This window comes from Pecten maximus, chromosome 4 (genome assembly GCF_902652985.1).
Source record: "Pecten maximus chromosome 4, xPecMax1.1, whole genome shotgun sequence".
NCBI lineage: Eukaryota > Metazoa > Mollusca > Bivalvia > Pectinida > Pectinidae > Pecten > Pecten maximus.
The window spans coordinates 34,158,129-34,182,883 of NC_047018.1; the positions used below are offsets into that span (position 1 = coordinate 34,158,129).

The 24,755-nt window shown below is 37.8% G+C and overlaps 1 protein-coding gene across 2 annotated transcripts in view; it reads left to right on the forward strand.

Moving 5' to 3' along the window:
- The window catches only part of LOC117325903 (neurogenic locus notch homolog protein 1-like), a 43,119-nt gene that overhangs the window by 888 nt on the left and 17,476 nt on the right, over positions 1-24,755 (forward strand). For both annotated transcript variants that reach the window (XM_033882408.1, XM_033882409.1), the window contains exons 2-11: positions 3,615-3,650; positions 4,557-4,767; positions 6,606-6,811; positions 13,551-13,754; positions 14,504-14,610; positions 15,121-15,626; positions 16,397-16,548; positions 18,300-18,527; positions 19,065-19,202; positions 23,684-23,821. In XM_033882408.1, coding sequence (XP_033738299.1) covers positions 3,615-3,650; positions 4,557-4,767; positions 6,606-6,811; positions 13,551-13,754; positions 14,504-14,610; positions 15,121-15,626; positions 16,397-16,548; positions 18,300-18,527; positions 19,065-19,202; positions 23,684-23,821 — 1,926 coding nt within the window. The remainder of the gene's footprint in view (positions 1-3,614; positions 3,651-4,556; positions 4,768-6,605; positions 6,812-13,550; positions 13,755-14,503; positions 14,611-15,120; positions 15,627-16,396; positions 16,549-18,299; positions 18,528-19,064; positions 19,203-23,683; positions 23,822-24,755) is intronic.

The following is a 24,755-nucleotide window of genomic DNA, read 5'->3' on the forward strand; positions in this document are numbered from 1 at the left end:
CCATATCTACTGCATGGGTAGTTAACTATATCTACTGCATGGGTAGTTAATTACATCTACTGCATGAGTAGTTAACTATATCTACTGCATGGGTAGTTAACTACATCTACTGCATGAGTAGTTAACTATATCTACTGTATGGGTAGTTAACTACATCTATTGCATGGGTAGTTAACTATATCTACTGCATGGGTAGTTAACTACATCTACTGCATGGGTAGTTAACTACATCTACTGCATGGGTAGTTAACTACATCTACTGCATGGGTAGTTAACTACATCTACTGCATGGGTAGTTAACTATATCTACTGCATGGGTAGTTAACTATATCTACTGTGTGGGTAGTTAACTATATCTACTGTATGGGTAGTTAACTATATCTACTGCATGGGTAGTTAACTACATCTACTGCATGAGTAGTTAACTATATCTACTGTATGGGTAGTTAACTATATCTACTGCATGGGTAGTTAACTATATATACTGCATGGGTAGTTGGCAATAATTCAGTCAAGTGAAAGATAAGTATATATGTAAGTAAAGCAGGAAACTTTTACTTAACTAGAGGGAAGTACAGGCAGAGGTAGATGTTTAGGTTTCATATCCAGATGACGAATCGTACACCCACGGCGGTCGTCAACATCGGCATTATATGTGTCTGACCTCTTTAGGTTCGAGGTAACCCGACCCGGTTTAGATACTACATAACCCAGGACGCCCCACACAGAACTATGGTCATGTATCAATGAACTGCGATCCCCAAAGACCTCAACTGTTGATACTGGACCCGCATAGCTGGCACGAGGTCCTTAGTCCGTTCCAAAAACAAATTAAAAAAAAAAATTGGCCCATTTGGCGGCCGTTTTGTAAACGTGTGTTTCTTCCATTTTGTGTTCGAAAAATTGAAAAATAGCAAATATTAGTTCAGGACGTAAAAAAGGTAAGGAGACTGACGCCATTCATACATATCTGATAACACACTTTGAAGATATTGCTTTGAATAATTGTGTTTATAGATAAAGCAGTAGAATTCATGTAAAATCACATATGTCAAAATTGTGACTTTTATCAACAATGGCTCGAAAATGAGTACACGAAATATGATTTATCTTCCATTTCCTATAATGGCATGAACTCCCTTTTCCAAAAATTCATATTAGAAAAAAAATTTAAAACAGGAAAAATGTCATGTAATAAAAGAAAATAATTTTATGGGCATCTGAAAATCATCAATTTGGTATAGACGCTAGCAGTTCCTTCTGTAGAGTTACTATGTAGTAAGATATAGCAGTGAACAATTATAAGTCACACAAATAATCAAACCTGAAACAATAGCCATGTCGGCACGCTCACAATTGTCTTTAACACACGATAGGGGCATTTTGGACCATTTTTAATCTATGTTTTAACCTCGCGGTTGTGAATAATATTACACAAATATAGCAAAAAGGGAGGTATTTAAAAATGCGTCTATAGAATATAATTAAGACATCTGATCACAGTAAAGGGGATTTTTACAAGAGAAATGATAAAATGTACAGTTAGGGACATGTTTTAGAAATCTGCATCTTTTACCTCTAACTCAACACTATTTCCTAAGACTAATATTCTTGTCATGTTCAGAATTCCTAATTGTGTCTAATTAGAGCATTTTTGATGGTTGAATTGCCTCTCTATTTGCCATATTTGTGTCATATCATTCAGAACGACCATTTTATTATAATTTACATACAAGAAGGGAGATAACTGACACACTATTTAAACTTCAATCTGTATTTAGCTGTTATTGACCGAGCTAGTAAAAGGCTAGGGGCCATAAGTTTTTTAAACTGTACTGATACTTAAACATACATTTTCAGCCTACGCTCTATTTACTTTTGGTGATTAATCTGATACTTGAATGTAATATTTTCAAGTCCTATTTTAACTTAATTCACTATTTACTGCCTACTGGGTACCTCCGTCAAATATATCCAATGCCTACTTCGTAGTACCTGTCATTTTTCATGCCTATTGCTTACTTTCTACTGTGTGTACCGTGACATGGATAGTGCAAGCGTTATGAAGCTGCCATACCTACCGGGATACTGAGTATTAATAAGTCTCTTTTTGATAAGATGCTTTTTACTTTTTGTTGCTCAAACACTTATTTAACAGAGCATTGGAGGTGGGGGGATTCGGTCTTTGATGACGTCACATCTAGTTAGTAATCCATTCTGGTCACAGTTCTCGTGCATTGTATGAGATTGCATGGCGTTATCCATTGACCTTAAGCTTGCTCACCCTTCCTAATTATCTGTCATCGGCACTATCTGTATGTATTTTTATGCAATATAAACCTCTAGTGTAAAGTTCTGTGACTTGGTGTCGACTAAGGTCATTTACTGGCCAACCACAGGGTAGCTCAACTAGGTACTAGTCAATCATATACAACCCACCACTGTCTTCACTGTTACTGTCTACATACATGGTGACCTCCATATCTAAAACTTTCAAACACGATACATAATTATCATAAGTACTTCCTATATGCATGGGTTGATAAACCTCGTGACAAGTGCTTAGGAGTGACGATCTAATAGCTCGGCTCCTTAGATTACATACGTTCAAAACAGTTTTAAAGTGTATACTAAATTGTATAAAAATGTTTCTAAAACGGACTTTAGCGGGATTAAAATTCATAAAAATTATTTACTCTTTCATTTCCTCGTCCCAAACCACGTGATAGACCTCTTATATTTTGATGCAATATTTCCGGTTTTGTTGGCCTATTTTAAGATAGTGTTATGTAATTTTAAAATGCTTAACGGTTGTTGCGTTAATAAGTATTTAGTTTAAACTTTCTTTTTATTTCATTTCAAGTATAATGAAAAATTGTACAATATGACACTGGGAAATAGGAACAAGTGTCACAGACACTTGTGTCAACCTATCACCATTTCTAAACAACAACTTATAACTTCAGTACATGATAACACCAGTCATCCACAAACACAATGGCACCAACACTGGTTTAAACTTAAAGTAAAGTATTTCGCTAGTTCCCGCATAAAATGCTTGTAATCCTCGGAATATATCTGGTATTGAAGGAGTATTTCTTTTATACACTAAATATATACAAAACTAAAAGCTATGATAATGTATCTGTTAATGATTTTTGTTCATGTATTATGTACGTGCGAGGTGTGAATTGTAAGAGAGAGAGAGCGAGCATGTAAAATAATGCATAATGTTTGTCTTAAATAAGTGATTTCCTACCTACCTACCTACCTACAATGTACCTAGTACCTACCTACCTACCTACCTACCTACAATGTACCTAGTACCTACCTACCTACCTACCTACAATGTACCTAGTACCTACCTACCTACCTACCTACCTACAATGTACCTAGTACCTACCTACCTACCTGCCCATTCACGCACGCACGTAAGGGATGACGTACATAAGTATGTAAATGTGTGATAAGATGACAAAAGATGTCTCGATCGTTTTATGATGAAGGGAATGCATAGTAGAAAAAAGAACGAGAGAAAAAACAACACCACTCTTCAACAATACAAACAAAAATACTTCAACAATGCAAAACAAATCTTTTTTATTCTTTTTCAGTTTGCAGAGCGGTCATGACAACGTCTGGCCAATGTAGTAAGTATGAACAGTGTAATAAAACATGTCTAAACCTACAATCAAAGGCGAGACACGCCGCATGATATACATGATGTTCTCTAATGTATTAAACGTATACAGTAACAATGTATGGTTAATTAAAACACAGTTTACATATAAAGAAGTATTACATGTAAATGTAAACAAAATTATAACTCAAAATCAATCAATTATAGCTTACTTGCATGATTTAACAAGGAACGGTTCATTGTTTGATCAAAGCAGAATATCTCCTTTGCTGATTATATGAAATATCCGCACACAAATAAACGATTATCATTATGGGAGTGAAAATAATACACAATTTGGACAAAGAAGCAAATACCTTGTAAGATGTAACCGATTCTTGTAGTTTGTCATCACCCTAGTTCTCATTTTGAGAATGTGCTTTATTCCGGATTTGACCAGATTTGATCAGAAGACGCTTCATCCACTTGAACACGTTGATTTATTATCCTCGTACTTTTTCGATTGTCTCTAAAAAAATTTTTTTTTTTTTTTGCCAACTGTGATATAGGATTACGGTCACGTTTAAATGTCGGTATTTCCGGCTGTTTTTGTAGTATACCAACCCCGCTGGCCAACATCTCATTTTAGGCGACACCATGTTTCTGTGAACAAATTGCTTTGATTAAGGAACATGCGAGAGCTATAAACTTGATATACTAAATATCTTATCAAGAAAAGTTTGTGAAGTCATATATTTTACATTATCCTGTAATGTCCTGAAGTACTTTATCAACAATGGTCAGTGAATAAAATAAGAGGGCCTACTATAAGTGCAAAGAGGTTGCTTTTCTAAGTCAGCATTTTAACAAGAATATCATATGAAACCTATTTCCGTAAGCAATATCATTTCAATTATCTGTAATTGATCTTTTGCAGCAAAATCGTGTATGAATGGAGGATATTGTGTGTGGTCAGATAGCACAACGTACTGTGCGTGTCCAGTCCAGTACTACGGTGACGCGTGTGAACTGATGTGTAACACAACCAAGTGTGTGGGCGGGAGGTGCATCATGTACATGAATACTTCCCAGTGTCTATGTCCCGGGGATTACATTGGACCCATGTGTTACGACAGTTGTGCAGAAACGTAAGTATGGGAAACAACTGTACCGACTCTTGGGTCTAAACAACAACAGTATTGGCACTAAGGTCGAAAACAACTGTAGCGACTCTTAGGTCTAAACAACAACAGTATTGACACTAAGGTCGAAAACAACTGTAGCAACTCTTGGGTCTAAACAACAACAGTATTGACACTAAGGTCGAAAACCACTGTACCGACTCTTGGGTCTAAACAACAACAGTATTGACACTAAGGTCGAAAACAACTGTACCGACTCTTGGGTCTAAACAACAACAGTATTGACACTAAGGTCGAAAACAACTGTACCGACTCTTGGGTCTAAACAACAACAGTATTGACACTAAGGTCGAAAACCACTGTACCGACTCTTGGGTCTAAACAACAACAGTATTGACACTAAGGTCGAAAACAACTGTACCGACTCTTGGGTCTAAACAACAACAGTATTGACACTAAGGTCGAAAACAACTGTACCGACTCTTGGGTCTAAAAAACAACAGTATTGACACTAAGGTCGAAAACCACTGTACCGACGCCTTGGGTCTAAACAACAACAGTATTGACACTAAGGTCGAAAACAACTGTACCGACTCTTGGGTCTAAACAACAACAGTATTGACCACTAAGGTCGAAAACAACTGTACCGACTCTTGGGTCTAAACAACAACAGTATTGACACTAAGGTCGAAAACAACTGTACCGACTCTTGGGTCTAAACAACAACAGTATTGACACTAAGGTCGAAAACAACTGTACCGACTCTTGGGTCTAAACAACAACAGTATTGACACTAAGGTCGAAAACAACTGTAGCGATATTCGATCTAAATAAAAACTGTACCGACACTTATGTATAACAAGCCAAGTTGTCATTTATTCGCGGAGCAAAGTTGATCCAATAATTTTCCAAATTGTATAAGACATCTTATATAATAAATGAGATATCTAATATCAGTTTTGTAAGATATCTTATATGATAAGATATCTTATATATCGTTTAAGATATTTCATAAAAGATAAAAGATATCTTATATAATATACTAGATGTTTAACTATTCTAGTATATTATATCAACTTAATAAAATGACAACATATCTTGATTTTAAATCTGTATCAAACCATTATACAATATCATATCTTTCATGAGAAATCTAGATATCTCATGAAAGATATGATATTGTATAAGGAAAATTAAATGAAATGTCTATATTTTTTAAAATATCATATATATTTTATCAGATATCTTATATATTATATGAGATATTTTATAAAGTAAATTTATAGATTTGAATTTAAGATAAGGAAACTCCTCAAAAGTTTTTAACTTCTTTTTTCTTTGAAATTGAAAGTGAAAAATAATGCATGCACATTGAAGAAATTATTTGATGCTCCATCTTTATACTTAGCGTATAACTTTCGGTCTTATAAACGTTTTGAAGCACTGGTATTATTTTACTTGCTGGTGTTAATTAGATATATTTCTATACCGTGTGTGCTTATATGCAGTATGTATTCGTGTGTCAAGCCAAGTACAATGCTAGCGGCTGTGTAACATCTTTAAGCTACGAAACGGTGATGAAACCAAGACCAGTAGATGGTTACAACAATGCAAGGGCTTATTATCTTTGGTCTTTGGTTAAAATATTTAAAACAGGAAATATGTTTCTGATAGGAGCGAAAATTGAAGTAAAAAATCAGAAAGAGAGTTAAACTAAAGAACTAACAAAAGACGCCCTTTTTAAATATCTATCACTTGTAGGGGGGGGGGGGGGGTCTAGGCATTATCTAGCTCTCCAGTAGGTCATATTACCTCAACTGAATTTTTGTTTATTCATTATCAAGGTATTGTCAGAACAACGGCAATTGCTCCACTGACATGGATGGGAAGTTGGTGTGTAGCTGTATGGACGGGTTCAGTGGATCACGCTGTGAGATCAACAACACAAACATCATATCGTGCACAGGAACAAGCTGCTCGACAATTGGAACAGCCAATTGCACTCAAGAGTCCGGAGGGCCGATGTGCCACTGCGCCAGTGACATCACAGGTGGGTCATTTGCTACACTACCACGGTGATATCACAGGTGTGTCATTATTTTATTTTCTTCGAGCTGCGAGTTGCGAATTACAAATTTCGAGTTGCAAATTACGAGTTGTGAGTTTCAAAGTGCGAGTTTCAAAATGCGAGTTGTGAGTTACAAATTGCGAGTTGCAAAGTGCGAGTTGTAAAATGCAAGTTGCGATTTGCAAAATGCGAGATGTAGGATGCGAGTTGCAAATCCAAAAAAAAAAAGTGAACCTCGTCATGAGTCTCACTACCACAGTGATAATACCGGTGGGCTATTAACCAAGATAATTTACCAGGTCCAAACGGTGGGCACTATAATGCTAGGTCGTGCAAGGTTTCTGTGTTTTAAAGCTCTAGAATCTTTCCCGCAATGTCAGGACGATGGATGTAGGTCACAGGCATGGATATCTATAACTTGTCGAAATAGAGAAAGTGTAATCTTTGTTCAATAAATTGGAATCGAAGAGAAGTGTATGCCCTCAAGTATACAAGATTTTTGAAGTTCTTTGAAATAAATATAGCTTTACTTAATGGGCGACCATTAATGTCCGTTTGATAAATAAATCCATTTAATGCGTATATTTACATTCTAATTTCTTAGTCAATCTGCTTTAATTGGTCCAATAGGACTGGTAGTTCATGAATGTAATTCCATTTCTGCAGTGTTTAAGTTATAGGGGTTTGTGTTTGAATTATTAATATAGTATGTTGGTCCATATTCAGTCCACACAGGTTAAATGTGTCAAATACTCAAAATACTTCTTATGAATAATGACAGAAATTAACTACATACGAGATCACTATTATAACAAAATGTGTCAAAAACAATTTAACGACTTCTTCTAAATGGTGAAAAGGCAAATGACTTCATCTAAATAAAGGAAAGCTACCCAATAAGAATGTACATGAATAGCAGGCTGGGCATTATTACTCTTAGTTATATTTAAATAACTGAGCATGACACTCCATGACATCAATGACAAATCTTGTCAAGTAATCTTCAAACTTATGACACTAATAATGGTTGGAATGAAGCTTCTTCAAGAGTCAAATTGAATCTCAATTCAATGAGTCTGTTGTCTAAAACCGCTCTAATGACTCCTTCTAACGACAAAAGGTAGACCTGCAGTAATGAAAATTAAAAGGGCTACTGTATAGTTGTTTAATTTCGCGGGGTGAAAATTTCGCGTTTTTCTGTTCAGGACTATTTCGCGGGGAGAAAATTTCGCGCATTTTCAATTTCTTACAAACATGAATTATATACGGAAATAGTAGAAATTATACTTACGATGTACACATTTTATGCGACTCTGATATGATATCGTGAAACAGTAGAAACTACATGTATACTTACGATGTACATGTTCTGCTTAACAATATGCTTTAAATAAAGATTGTTTATTATTCATTGTCATAGTGGTCACTCATCACAAGGTGAAAAATATTCACGGGTATTTAATTTCGCGGACATTACCTTTACCGCGAATATAGCGAAATTAAATCCCCCGTGAATAAAAGCAACTATACAGTATTTCGTACAAGTGGCAAACTTTGTGAACGTCCTGTGCCTTCAAAACCTTTAAAACTATTGCCAGCTTCAAAATAGCTTTCCTTTGGTCAGTTTAGACAAGCAAAAGTGATGTGAATACCCACGGCCAATGTACAGTCGGACCTATTACATACAACACATTGGGAAATCAGGAGCTGAAGGGTCACTTGCATTGGTAGATGCTTCTCTGTACAAATCTTTAAAAAGCCATCAAATGAAATTTTATCTTGTTCGGAATATTCCTATTAGAATCCTTCAGGAATGCAAGATGATCAATGTCTTTGAGACTAACTTATCCAATTCTAAGGTCGACAAAGTGTTATATGTTGATGCTTGGTGTGTAATAGAGAATCACATATAGATCAGGAGTGTTGAAAACGGATTTAAGTATCGCTGTCAGTAAGCCTATTGATCATTAGCAGGTTTGTCAGTGAGCCTATTGATCATTAGCAGTTTTTGTCAGTGAACCTGTTGATCATTAGCAGTTTTTGTCAGTGAACCTATTGATCATAAGCAGTTTTTTGTCAGTGGACCTATTGAGCATTAGTAGTTTTTGTAAGTGAACCTGTTGATCATTAACAGTTTTTGTCAGTGAACCTGTTGATCACAAGCAGTTTTTTTGTCAGTGGACCTATGGAGCATTAGTAGTTTTTGTCAGTGAACCTGTTGATCATTAGCAGTTTTTGTCAGTGAACCTGTTGATCATTAGCAGTTTTTGTCAGTGAACCTATTGATCATAAGCAGTTTTTGTCAGTGGACCTAATTGAGCATTAGTAATTTTTGTTGATGGACCTATTGAGCATTAGCAATTTTTTGACAGTGAACCTGTTGAGCGTTAGCATTTTTTTTATAAGTGAACTTATTTATCGTTACCAGTTTTTGTCAGTGAACCTATTTATCATTAGCAGTTTTGTCAGTGAACCTATTGATCATTAGCAGTTTTTGTCAGTGAAACTATTGAGCATTAGCAGTTTTTGTCAGTGAACCTATTGATAATTAGCAGTTTTATCAGTGAACCTATTGAGCATTAGCAGTTTTTGTCAGTGAACCTATTGAGCATTAGCAGTTTTTGTCAGTGAACCTATTGATCATTAGCAGTTTTGTCAGTGAACCTTTTTATCATTAGCAGTTTTTGTCAGCGAACATGTTGATCATTAGCAGTTTTTGTCAGTGAACCTATTGATCATAAACAGTTTTTTTGTCAGTGGACCTATTGAGCATTAGTAGTTTTTGTCGATGGACCTATTGAGCATTAGCAATTTTTTGACAGTGAACCTGTTGAGCGTTAGCAGTTTTTGTCAGTGAACCTATTTATCATTAGCAGTTTTGTCAGTGAACCTTTTGATCATTAGCAGTTTTTGTCAGTGAAACTATTGATCATTAGCATTTTTTGTCAGTGAACCTATTGAGCATGAGCAGTTTTTGTCAGTGAACATATTGATCATTAGCAGTTTTATCAGTGAACCTATTGAGCATTAGCAGTTTTTGTCAGTGAACCTATTGATCATTAGCAGTTTTGTCAGTGAACCTATTTATCATTAGCAGTTTTTGTCAGCGAACATGTTGATCATTAGCAGTTTTTGTCAGTGAACCTATTGATCATAAGCAGTTTTTTGTCAGTGGACCTATTGAGCATTAGTAGTTTTTGTCGATGGACCTATTGAGCATTAGCAATTATTTGACAGTGAACCTGTTGAGCGTTAGCATTTTTTATAAGTGAACTTATTTATCGTTAGCAGTTTTTGTCAGTGAACCTATTTATCATTAGCAGTTTTGTCAGTGAACCTTTTGATCATTAGCAGTTTTTGTCAGTGAACCTATTGATCATTAGCATTTTTTGTCAGTGAACCTATTGAGCATTAGCAGTTTTTGTCAGTGAACATATTGATCATTAGCAGTTTTATCAGTGAACCTATTGAGCATTAGCAGTTTTTGTCAGTGAACCTATTTATCATTAGCATTTTTTTATAAGTGAACTTATTTATCATTACCAGTTTTTGTCAGTGAACCTATTGATCATTAGCATTTTTTGTCAGTGAACCTATTGAGCATTAGCAGTTTTTGTCAGTGAACATATTGATCATTAGCAGTTTTGTCAGTGAACCTATTTATCATTAGCAGTTTTTTTCAGCGAACCTGTTGATCATTAGCAGTTTTTGTCAGTGAACCTATTGATCATAAGCAGTTTTTTGTCAGTGGACCTATTGAGCATTAGTAGTTTTTGTCGATGGACCTATTGAGCATTAGCAATTTTTTGACAGTGAACCTGTTGAGCGTTAGCATCTTTTATAAGTGAACTTATTTATCGTTAGCAGTTTTTGTCAGTGAACCTATTTATCATTAGCAGTGTTGTCAGTGAACCTATTGATCATTAGCATTTTTTGTCAGTGAACCTATTGAGCATTAGCAGTTTTTGTCAGTGAACATCTTGATCATTAGCAGTTTTATCAGTGAACCTATTGAGCATTAGCAGTTTTTGTCAGTGAACCTATTTATCATTAGCAGTTTTTGTCAGTGAACCTATTGATCATTAGCAGTTTTTGTCAGTGAACCTATTGATCATTAGCAGTTTTTGTCAGTGAACCTGTTGATCATTAGCAGTTTTTGTCAGTGAACCTATTCATCATTAGCAGTTTTATCAGTGAACCTATTTATCATTAGCACTTTTTGTCAGTGAACCTATTGAGCATTAGCAGTTTTTGTCAGTGAACCTATTTATCATTAGCAGTTTTTGTCAGTGAACCTATTGATCATTAGCAGTGTTTTTGTCAGTGAACCTGTTGAGCATTAGCAGTTTTTATCAGTGGACCTATTGAGCATTAGTAGTTTTTGTCGATGTATTGATCATTAGCAGTGTTTTTGACAGTGAACCAGTTGAGCATTAGCAGTTTTTGTCAGTGAACCTATTAATCATTAGCAGTTTTTGTCAGTGAACCTATTTATCATTAGCAGTTTTTGTCAGTGAACCTATTGATCATTAGCAGTTTTGTCAGTGAACCTATTGGTCATTAGCAGTTTTGTCAGTGAACCTATTGAGCATTAGCAGTTTTTGTCAGTGAACCTGTTGATCATTAGTAGTTTTTGTCAGTGAACCTGTTGAGCATTAGCAGTTTTTATCAGTGGACCTATTGAGCATAAGTACTTTTTGTCGATGGACCTATTAATCATTAGCAGTTTTTGTCAGTGAACCTATTGATCATTTTGTCAGTGAACCTATTGATCATTGTCAGTTTTTATCAGTGGACCTATTGAGCATAAGTACTTTTTGTCGATGGACCTATTAATCATTAGCAGTTTTTGTCAGTGAACATATTGATCATTTTGTCAGTGAACCTATTGATCATTGGCAGTTTTTATCAGTGGACCTATTGAGCATTAGTAGTTTTTGTCGATGGACCTATTGATCATTAGCAGTTTTTGTCGATGGACCTATTGATCATTAGTAGTTTTGTCAGTGAACCTGTTGAGCATTAGCAGTTTTTGTCAGTGAACCTATTGAGCATTTGCAGTTTTTAACAGTGAACCTATTGAGCGTTAGTAGTTTTTATCAGTGGACCTTTTGATCATTAGCAGTTTTTTGTCAGTGAAACTATTGATCATTAGCAGTTTTTGTCAGTGAACCTATTGATCATTAGCAGTTTTTATCAGTGGATCTATTGAGCATTAGTAGTTTTTATCAGCGAACCTGTTGAGCATTAGCAGTTTTTATCAGTGGACCTATTGAGCATTAGCAGTTTTGTCAGTGAACCTATTGATCATTAGCAGTTTTTGTCAGTGAACCTGTTATCATTAGCAGTTTTTGTCAGTGAACATATTGATCATTAGCAGTTTTGTCAGTGAACCTATTGAGCATTAGCAGTTTTTGTCAGTGAACCTGTTGATCATCAGCAGTTTTTGTCAGTGAACCTGTTGATCATTAGCAGTTTTTTGTCAGTGAACCTGTTGAGCATTAGCAGTTTTTATCAGTGGACCTATTGAGCATTAGTAGTTTTTGTCGATGGACCTATTGATCATTAGCAGTTTTTGTCAGTGAAACTATTGATCATTAGCAGTTTTTAACAGTGGACCTATTGAGCGTAAGTAGTTTTTATCAGTTGACCTTTTGATCATTAGCAGTTTTTTGTCAGTGAAACTATTGATCAATAGCAGTTTTTGTCAGTGAACCTATTGATCATTAGCAGTTTTTATCAGTGGATCTATTGAGCATTAGTAGTTTTTATCAGCGAACCTGTTGAGCATTAGCAGTTTTTATCAGTGGACCTATTGAGCATTAGTAGTTTTTATCAGTGAACCTGTTGAGCATTAGCAGTTTTTATCAGTGGACGTGTTGAGCATTAGCAGTTTTTGTCAGTGAACCTGTTGAGCATTAATAGTTTTTGTCTGTGAACCTCATTGAGCACTAGCAGTAGTTGTCAGTGGACCTATTGAGCATTAGCAGTTTTTGTCAGTGAACCTGTTGAGCATTAATAGTTTTTGTCAGTGAACCTGTTGAGCATTAGTAGTTTTTGTCTGTGAACCTCATTGAGCACTAGCAGTATTTGTCAGTGGACCTATTGAGCATTAGCAGTTTTTGTCAGTGAACCTGTTGAGCATTAGTAGTTTTTGTCTGTGAACCTCATTGAGCACTAGCAGTATTTGTCAGTGGACCTATTGAGCATCAGCAGTTTTTGTCAGTCGACTTATTGAGCATTAGTAGTTTTTGTCAATGGACCTATTGAGCATTAGTAGTTTTTGTCGATGGACATATTGAGCATTAGTAGTTTTTTGACAGTGAACATGTTGAGCATCGGCAGTTTTTATAAGTGAACCTAATTGAGCATTAGCAGTTTTTATAAGTGAACCTATTTATCGTTAGCAGTTTGTCAGTGAAGCTATTGAGCATAAGCAGTTTTTGTCAGTGGATCTATTGAGCATTAGCAGTTGTTGACAGTGGACCTATTGAGCATTAGCAGTATTTGTCAGTGGACCTATTGAGCATTAGCAGTTTTTGTCAGTAAACCTATTTAGCAGTTTTGGGTGTTCATTTTTCTTTCTGTTGCATATAAGAGGCAAACAACTATAGTGTTAACATTTAAACATATGGTATTTATTTTGACTTTGTTCAGAAATGCTTGCTCTTTTGACATTGTAATTAAATTACAATTCCATATATTTGTTTTTATCATACAGGGACATATTGTGAAAGGCGTAATTGTTTGAACACTGGTTTGTTCAACTGTTCATCAAATGGTGTCTGCAATTTCAACGGTAATAGCGTTGACAGCAGCACGTGTTCTTGCATGGCGGGATACAATGGATCATCGTGTACGCAGAACATTGACGACTGTGTTGGCGTTACCTGTGAAAACGGAGGGACATGTGTGGACGGAATCGGTACGCTTTCGTTAAAATCGTTTACCTATATTTTCTGTGTAAATCAATGTTCTTATATCGACAAACTTTTTCCTTCAAACGACTACTTGTAAGAACGTCAAAACAGATTTTGTCGAAATTTATATTTAGATTTTAAACATAGACAGAAAGTGTGATCCCCCTGGGGCAGACGGATGAAGCTTAATAAAAACTCTAGAAATTGTTTCAAAATGCATAATAATATTGATCAATTTTAACCTGACTCATCCTTTGGTAAAGTTGAATACAATCCAGGAATACTTTTTTATGTTTCGGTGAATTAAATGTTATATTCAGATAATTCGAATTTATCTAAATAGTATATGTCAAGTCCATGGATAAAGGGGGCGTAATGTTAGACAAATGTCAAAAGGTAAGCGGCTGCTCAGGTAAAAAGATGCTACTCATTTGGACGAGAAAGATGGTTAAAGTGAATTAAAATCAACAAAATTTGTTTTGATTCATCAATTGGAACTGAAACCAAATATAGGTACTAAGAAACGGAGCCCAAAGTGCGTAATATTTCTTATGTGTTGTGGTTACTGAAATACCCAGCATTCCACTGAACCTTCATCTTTATGGTTAAGTGTGTCGATACAAAATGCATTTATTACATTTCAAAGTTGTATGATTCAAAACATGGAATCTATTTTATAATTGGAATCAAATCTTTGTAAAACCCCACAGAATCTATTTCAGGACAATGTTTGCATTATGTATTGTCTTTTCAGTATCGTTCAACTGTAGCTGCCCTGCTCTATATACCGGGACTTACTGTGAAAAGGCCGACTGTGTGGCTAGGAACTGTCCCAGTCTGAGTGGAAATGGATTTTGTGATGTGAGTAGCACCGCACACCACTGCAATGTAGCATTATAATTAAATATCTACTTTCCTATTTAAATGCATGTGAAATAACTAGAGCCTCGAACGAGTTTGTATGTCAGAGTCAAGATCACATTTACTATTTAAAGAAAACCATTGTCATCGCTCTGTCAAATTCATTTTTTTAAACTTCACATATTGTTCATGTAGGAGAATACCTTAGAATAGTTTTCATAGTTTCATATATTGATCAATAAAGATTATATCTGTTATGAATTCCTGTTGGCAAGCAAGCGGATTTCTCATTATTCGCCATGCCCTTTTTGATGAGAATCTAAAATTTTCTGACCCCATGGTTTTACTTTGATCCTCGATGAAGAAATACTTTTATTTAAAAACCAAAGTACAGCATTGGATAGATTTACTAAATCGAGTTAGTCGATAAAGGAACAATTTGCTTTGAAAATCGCATTTGACAGAGGTATTGTAAAAGAATATCTACAAATATGAACATAAATGTTTTAGACCGACTGTAGGTATGAGGAGTGTGGCTATGATGGATTGGACTGCTCCCTAGGTGTCGACCCCTGGGTGTCCTGTAATGTGGTGCCGACCAGTAGAGGGAGACATTGTTCAGTGCTGTTTATGGACGGTGTTTGCGACCAGGATTGTAATACCTATGACTGTCTGTATGACGGGTTTGACTGTTCAAGTAACGGAACTACTCTGTCCGATTGTTTCAACTCTTCTCATTGCTATGAGAGTATTGGGAATGGCGTGTGTGCAGCCGAATGTGACAACCTTGCATGTGCATATGGTGGTCATGACTGCGCCAACACTGCAACCCAAAACACGGACACGTTGATCCTGACTTTCACCCCTATGAACGATACGTACGGTAGACTCGCCGAGGCACGTTTTATGGGCTACCAACTATCACGCAAATTGAAGACAAGAGTATACATCAGACAAAACAACGGAACCGAGAAGATGGTCTACAGGGTAGCGAACTCTAATACGGCAGACATCAGGTAAGAAAACCTCGTCCGGAAGAGATAATACTAAAGAGGTTTTAGCTCTTAGGTTTTAGAGGCTTTAAGTATTTTTGGTAATAAAACCAGAAATATAAAAAAAAATATAGCCGGTTTTGCAATATGTACAAAAATGCATTTTTGCTTTTGATCAAATGAAGTAGACCGTTTGAACCCAAAGACAAAAATTTTACCGTATTGTGTCAGCGTCTTTCTATAAATCCGCCTTTTCGTCTAGCTTTTCGTTGGATTTAACATGTAACATGCACAGTTATAGGACAACAGGGTTGTTAATATCACGAAATGGAAAATTTACTATAAGGAAATTGAAATCATCATGCTTATCTTTGACAAAACAAAGCAGAACAACATCGGGCAAATCATTAACCAAAATCTGGCCAATCAGTGACCATCATTTGTATAACACCAAAAGCTGGCCAATCAGTGACCATCATTTGTATAACATCAATGAGCTCATCAACAGCCAATGTTTATCCTGCATCAAGATGTGAACAGAAAAAAATCTAAAGTAGACAACCACAAAATCATATTCATGTTTAAACACAGTGAATGGTCTCATTTTAACACTAATGAAGCTTTTTTTAGAACATTTCTAGCATTGCTCTTTACACACTGAGAAGTTATGGCAAAGTTCGAGATAGTTATAAATGGTATACATATACGGTATGCAGTGTTGGTAAAATAGGTGTCTTTTGGTATCTCATGTAAACCCTTTTACATCTATTTTGTACAATCTATTGACATTGTAGAGCTTACTTCGACATCCAGCAGCCGTCTGACTGTACCATGCCTAATTCGTGTGTAACGGACGTGCAGACTGCCGAAAAGATGATAGGAGCTTTGATGTGGATGTACTCTCCAACACCTGGCGCTGCGTCCTTATCCTTCAGGAATATAACCAGTAAGTTATATACCGCATGAACATTAAGACATGTCACACGTGACCTGTTGTTAATTTTCAGGGGCATGTCACGTGTTACGTTCAAGGTCATGACACATGTGATGTAAATAAAATCCAGAGTCTAGTAAATGTTTATGTTCGTCATATTAGAGATCACGTATATATTTGTATTATCTTCAAAGTTCATATCTTATTGGTTATTTTTATTTTGCGCTTTCCTCGCCATAACCAGAATGACTTCTGGTAGATAGTTGCGGCATTTAGTCAGAATTTATATGCAAATAAACTTTGCTGCACTAGGTTCGCTGTACAGAAGCCGAACACCATGTGGCAAGAAAGCTTCACAAGAGTCGCAAAGCTAGATGCACCAAAGCTGAAAACTATTACAGAAATATTACGAAACTGCCAAACTGTCATTCCCAAGATCCTCCGTCATTCCTATGATCCTGTGATTCCCATGATTCTTTATCGTTCCCATAATATTCAATCATTCCCATGGTCCTGACATTCCCTTTATTCTTTATCATTCCTATGATACTCTTGTCATTCCCATGATCCTCTATTATTCCCATGATCCTCCATAATTCCCATGATCCTCCTTCATTCCCATGATCCTTTATCATGTCCATGACACTCTTGTCATTCCATTGACCCTCTGTCTTATTTCGGCAATAGTGCAGCTATATAACAGTGCTACTGAGACCCAAGTATTGCGACCTGTTTAGAGTGTATCTTAACTGTACTGCAGCGCAAAATTAAGAAATAATTAACAATGATTCGTGTATTAGGATATACAACGAGGAAGGATATTTTGCAATTAAATTAATAACGAAAGCCGAAGGCCTGAGTTATTAATTAAAATTGCAAAATATCCGAGTCTGAGTTGTATATCCTGCAACAATCCACGTGTCAAAGTTGATTATTTCTATTCTACCATGTACTGTTTAGTTCTGAGATCTACCTCTTCCTGATAGAAAAAAATGGCAACGCGTGCTGATGAATATTCAAAAGCTGACGTCAATCCCAAGTCAGTTGACGGCAACGTTGCGAGAACTTTCGGTAATGTCGGCCAGCAGTTCATGTAGAAATGCTCTCCAAAGGTTTCCTGTGGAAATTGACCTTACAATATAATGTTTAGCAAAGTCTGCTCTGGGTGGATAGAAATTAACAATATGGCAAATTTCTCCGTTGTAAAATGCACGGTCTCCGACGTTCAAACGTTTTGGCGCCGCCATGTTTGTTTACAAATGCACGATTTTGGAGGGAAAAGATTGTAACAGCTGTGACTCACGAGAGTGTATTACTGGTAAATAATACACGGCTTTAAACCAATCAAAACTGGCGATTTATAGCAAACGTGGTAGAATACTTAATTATGCATGCTCCTTTCCATGATGACATTGCTTCATCGCAATATGGTTAACGTATTAAGACGGTCACTTCCTTTTAACGTAAAAACTGGCTTCTCTTTGTCATATGACTTTTCAAACTAACTACATATGATCATTTTGGTTTCTTTTTATTTTCTTTACAATTCTGGCGCATTTTGCCGTTTGTGAGTAGCAATCAACTGTCCGTCAATTGATTAATAATGTACAAGCTTGATAAGTAAACGTATAATTTATTAGATTTTCCATCGCTTTAACGAATTGTGCATTTTTATATGTTGTATATGGGTGTTATGAATGTAATACTTATGAGACGAAAGGTTTAAGGTTAACTAACATTTTATTATGTGTTCTTCGTAACAGCCTGCCAAGAGGGTTACCAGTTTATAAACGGCAGCTGTGGAACCCTATGTAACGTCGGCTGTAAATCAGTCTGTGCTATGGAGACCGGAAGTTGTGTCGACTGTAACGATGGTTACGTAGGTAACACGTGTGATGTGCAATGTAGTCCGAACTGCGCCGGGACATGTAACTCCACACAGTGCATCGGGGGCTGTAAAGTCGGTTATGTAGGCGACAACTGTGACCAGGGTAGGTTACCTGAAGTAAAATGTGTTTACCAAATGAATGGCGATATTTTCTGGCATTTGTCATGTCAGCGAGACCAATATGTGTATTTTCATATGTATAGAAGTTCTCTGATATATTAACAAAAAACAGACGTTTTCTGACGTATAGCCCATTAACAATTTTTCATGATGCATAACCTAATGTCTTTTTTGTGCGTGTGACGTATAGCCCATTAACAGATGTTTCCTGGCGCATATCCTAATGTCTTTTTTTTTGTGTGTGACATATAGCCCATTAATAATGTTTCATGACGCATAACCTCATGTCTTTTTTGTGACGTATAGCCCATTAACAATGTTTCATGACGCATAACCTAATGTCTTTTTTCTGACGTTTAGCCTATTAACATATGTTTCCGAACGCATTACCTAATAACAGATGTCAGGTTCTATCTGATGTATTTCTCAAATCAAGGATGTTTGTCAATGTATCATTTTAACCAAAAACCAAATGATATATGTTTAATTACGTATAATCATGTATCATTGCATGTTTCAGCATGTTCCACTGGGAAGTATGGTGCAGACTGCAACATGACGTGTGCTGACTGTGCTAATGATGACTGCGATAACATGAATGGAGTTTGTGCACAGGGCTGCAAGAATGCAGGTCGTATGGGCACATACTGTACAGAAAGTAAGTGAAGTGATCATACTCAACAAAAAACAACATATGGGGTTAGTAATATAAAGCGCCATTAAGTAAGCGAAACAATCAGTTAACAATATTGAGTATATTGAGTCTCCCACTAAACCAACAGTTGGTATATATAAGGGGACCAGTCTCCCACTAAACCAACAGTTGGTATATATAAGGGGACCAGTCTCCCAGTAAACCAACAGTTGGTATATATAAGGGGACCAGTCTCCCACTAAACCAACAGTTGGTATATATAAGGGGACCAGTCTCCCACTAAACCAACAGTTGGTATATATAAGGGGCTCAGTCTCCCACTAAACCAACAGTTGGTATATATAAGGGGACCAGTCTCCCACTAAACCAACAGTTGGTATATATAATGGGACCAGTCTCCAACTAAACCAACATTTGGTATATATAAGGGGACCAGTCTCCCACTACACCAACAGTTGGTATATATAAGGGGACCAGTCTCCCACTAAACCAACAGTTGGTATATATAAGGGGACCAGTCTCCCACTAAACCAACAGTTGGTATATATAAGGGGCTCAGTTTCCCGCTGTACCGACAGTTGGTATATATAAGGGGACCAGTCTCCCACTAAACCAACAGTTGGTATATATAAGGGGACCAGTCTCCCACTAAACCAACAGTTGGTATATATAAGGGGACCAGTCTCCCACTAAAGCAACAGTTGGTATATATAAGGGGACCAGTCTCCCACTAAACCAACAGTTGGTATATATAAGGGGACCAGTCTCCCACTAAACCAACAGTTGGTATATATAAGGGGACCAGTCTCCCACTAAACCAACAGTTGGTACATATAAGGGGACCAGTCTCCCACTAAACCAACAGTTGGTATATATAAGGGGACCAGTCCCCACTAAACCAACAGTTGGTGTATATATAAGGGGACCAGTCTCCCACTAAACCAACAGTTGGTAATATAAGGGGACTCAGTCTCCCACTAAACCAACAGTTGGTATATATAAGTGGACCAGTCTCCCACTAAACCAACAGTTGGTATATATAGGGGAACCAGTCTCCCACTAAACCAACATGTTGGTATATATAAGGGGACAGTCTCCCACTAAACCAACAGTTGGTATATATAAGGGGACCAGTCTCCCACTAAACCAACAGTTGGTATATATAAGGGGACCAGTCCTCCCACTAAACCAACAGTTGGTATATATAAGGGGACCAGTCTCCCACTAAACCAACAGTTGGTATATATAAGGGGACCAGTCTCCCACTAAACCAACAGTTGGTATATATAAGGGGACCAGTCTCCCACTAAACCAACAGTTGGTATATATAAGGGGACCAGTCTCCCACTAAACCAACAGTTGGTATATATAAGGGGACCAGTCTCCCACTAAACCAACAGTTGGTATATATAAGGGGACCAGTCTCCCACTAAACCAACAGTTGTATATATAAGGGGACTCAGTCTCCCACTAACCACAGTTGGTATATATAAGGGGACCAGTCTCCCACTAAACCAACAGTTGGTATATATAAGGGGACCAGTCTCCCACTAAACCAACAGTTGGTATATATAAGGGGACCAGTCTCCCACTAAACCAACAGTTGGTATATATAAGGGGACCAGTCTCCCACTAAACCAACAGTTGGTATATATAAGGGGACCAGTCTCCCACTAAACCAACAGTTGGTATATATAAGGGGACCAGTCTCCCACTAAACCAACAGTTGGTATATATAAGGGGACCAGTCTCCCACTAAACCAACAGTTGGTATATATAAGGGGACCAGTCTCCCACTAAACCAACAGTTGGTATATATAAGGGGACCAGTCTCCCACTAAACCAACAGTTGGTATATATAAGGGGACCAGTCTCCCACTAAACCAACAGTTGGTATATATAAGGGGACCAGTCTCCCACTAAACCAACAGTTGGTATATATAAGGGGACCAGTCTCCCACTAAACCAACAGTTGGTATATATAAGGGGCTCAGTCTCCCACTAAACCAACAGTTGGTATATATAAGGGGACCAGTCTCCCACTAAACCAACAGTTGGTATATATAAGGGGACCAGTCTCCCACTAAACCAACAGTTGGTACATATAAGGGGACCAGTCTCCCACTAAACCAACAGTTGGTATATATAAGGGGACCAGTCTCCCACTAAACCAACAGTTGGTATATATAAGGGGACCAGTCTCCCACTAAACCAACAGTTGGTATATACTAAACCAACAGTTGGTATATATAAGGGACCAGTCTCCCACTAAACCAACAGTTGGTATATATAAGGGGACCAGTCTCCCACTAAACCAACAGTTGGTATATATAAGGGGACCAGTCTCCCACTAAACCAACAGTTGGTATATATAAGGGGACCAGTCTCCCACTAAACCAACAGTTGGTATATATAAGGGGCTCAGTCTCCCACTAAACCAACAGTTGGTATATATAAGGGGATCAGTCTCCCACTAAACCAACAGTTGGTATATATAAGGGACCAGTCTCCCACTAAACCAACAGTTGGTATATATAAGGGGACCAGTCTCCCACTAAACCAACAGTTGGTATATATAAGGGGACCAGTCTCCCACTAAACCAACAGTTGGTATATATAAGGGGACTCAGTCTCCCACTAAACCAACAGTTGGTACTATATAAGGGGCTCAGTCTCCCACTAAACCAACAGTTGGTATATATAAGGGGACCAGTCTCCCACTAAACCAACAGTTGGTACATATAAGGGGACCAGTCTCCCACTAAACCAACAGTTGGTATATATAAGGGGACCAGTCTCCCACTAAACCAACAGTTGGTATATATAAGGGGACCAGTCTCCCACTAAACCAACAGTTGGTATATATAAGGGGCTCAGTCTCCCACTAAACCAACAGTTGGTATATATAAGGGACCAGTCTCCCACTAAACCAACAGTTGGTATATATAAGGGGACCAGTCTCCCACTAAACCAACAGTTGGTATATATAAGGGGACCAGTCTCCCACTAAACCAACAGTTGGTATATATAAGGGGACCAGTCTCCCACTAAACCAACAGTTGGTATATATAAGGGGCTCAGTCTCCCACTAAACCAACAGTTGGTATATATAAGGGGACCAGTCTCCCACTAAACCAACAGTTGGTATATATAAGGGGACCAGTCTCCCACTAAACCAACAGTTGGTATATATAAGGGGACCAGTCTCCCACTAAACCAACAGTTGGTATATATAAGGGGACCAGTCTCCCACTAAACCAACAGTTGGTATATATAAGGGGACCAGTCTCCCACTAAACCAACAGTTGGTATATATAAGGGGACCAGTCTCCACTAAACCAACAGTTGGTATATATAAGGGGACCAGTCTCCCACTAAACCAACAGTTGGTATATATAAGGGGACCAGTCTCCCACTAAACCAACAGTTGGTATATATAAGGGGACCAGTCTCCCACTAAACCAACAGTTGGTATATATAAGGGGACCAGTCTCCCACTAAACCAACAGTTGGTATATATAAGGGGACCAGTCTCCCACTAACCAACAGTTGGTATATATAAGGGGACCAGTCTCCCACTAAACCAACAGTTGGTATATATAAGGGGACCAGTCTCCCACTAAACCAACAGTTGGTATATATAAGGGGACCAGTCTCCCACTAAACCAACAGTTGGTATATATAAGGGGACCAGTCTCCCACTAAACCAACAGTTGGTATATATAAGGGGCTCAGTCTCCCACTAAACCAACAGTTGGTATATATAAGGGGACCAGTCTCCCACTAAACCAACAGTTGGTATATATAAGGGGACCAGTCTCCCACTAAACCAACAGTTGGTATATATAAGGGGACCAGTCTCCCACTAAACCAACAGTTGGTATATATAAGGGGACCAGTCTCCCACTAAACCAACAGTTGGTATATATAAGGGGATCAGTCTCCCACTAAACCAACAGTTGGTATATATAAGGGACCAGTCTCCCACTAAACCAACAGTTGGTATATATAAGGGGATCAGTCTCCCACTAAACCAACAGTTGGTATATATAAGGGGACCAGTCTCCAACTAAACCAACAGTTGGTATATATAAGGGGCTCAGTCTCCCTTTAAACAGACAGTTAGTACATTGATCAGTTTCCCGCTGTACCGACAGTTAGTACATTGGTCAGTTTCCTGCTGTACCGACAGTACATTGGTCAGTTTCCCACTGTTGCTACAGTTGAAGCAGCAGTCAAAATTTCATACTGGATTCCAGTACAATACAATGTGCTTAGTATATATGTTAATTTTTGCTGATGTTTTCATAGTACTTTATCTTTCTGTTTGACTTCTATACTGTTTATATGGTTATTCTGTTTAACTGATAACTCCGGTATGGTTTTACAGATTCTTCCTGACCCGTATAACATATTTTCAATCAGCCCTGTACTGTTTAACTGTTGTCTTTCATATCTGCATCATTTAATTGGGTTTTTTTCAGATTGCGCTTCCGGGACTTATGGTAGAAACTGTGCGATGACTTGCTCCTCAAACTGCCTTAATCAGATGTGCAACCGAGAAAGTGGATACTGTACAGGGCCATGTCCTACTGACAAGTGGGGCAATACATGTGATCAAGGTAACTAGATACTGTACAGGGCCATATCCTACCGACACGTGGGGCAATACATGTGATCAAGGTAACTAGGTACTGTGCAGGGCCATGTCCTACTGACAAGTGGGGCAATACATATGATCAAGGTAACCAGATATTGTACAGGGCCAATGTCCTACCGACATGTGGGGCAATACATGTGATCAAGGTAACCAGATATTGTACAGGGCCATGTCCTACTGACAAGTGGGGCAATACATGTGATCAAGGTAACCAGATATTGTACAGGGCCATGTCCTACTGACAAGTGGGGCAATACATGTGATCAAGGTAACTAGGTACTGTACAGGGCCGTGTCCTACCGACAAGTGGGGCAATACATGTGATCAAGGTAACTAGGTACTGTACAGGGCCAATGTCCTACCGACAAGTGGGGCAATACATGTGATCAAGGTAACCAGATATTGTACAGGGCCATGTCCTACCGGCAAGTGGGGCAATACATGTGATCAAGGTAACTAGGTACTGTACAGGGCCAATGTCCTACCGACAAGTGGGGCAATACATGTGATCAAGGTAACCAGATATTGTACAGGGCCATGTCCTACCGGCAAGTGGGGCAATACATGTGATCAAGGCAACTAGGTATTGTACAGGGCCATGTCCTACCGGCAAGTGGGGCAATACATGTGATCAAGGTAACTAGATATTGTACAGGGCCGTGTCCTACCGGCAAGTGGGGCAATACATGTGATCAAGGTAACTAGGTACTGTACAGGGCCAATGTCCTACCGACAAGTGGGGCAATACATGTGATCAAGGTAATTAGATATTGTACAGGGCCATGTCCTACCGGCAAGTGGGGCAAAACATGTGATCAAGGTAACCAGATATTGTACAGGGCCATGTCCTACCGGCAAGTGGGGCAATACATGTGATCAAGGCAACTAGATATTGT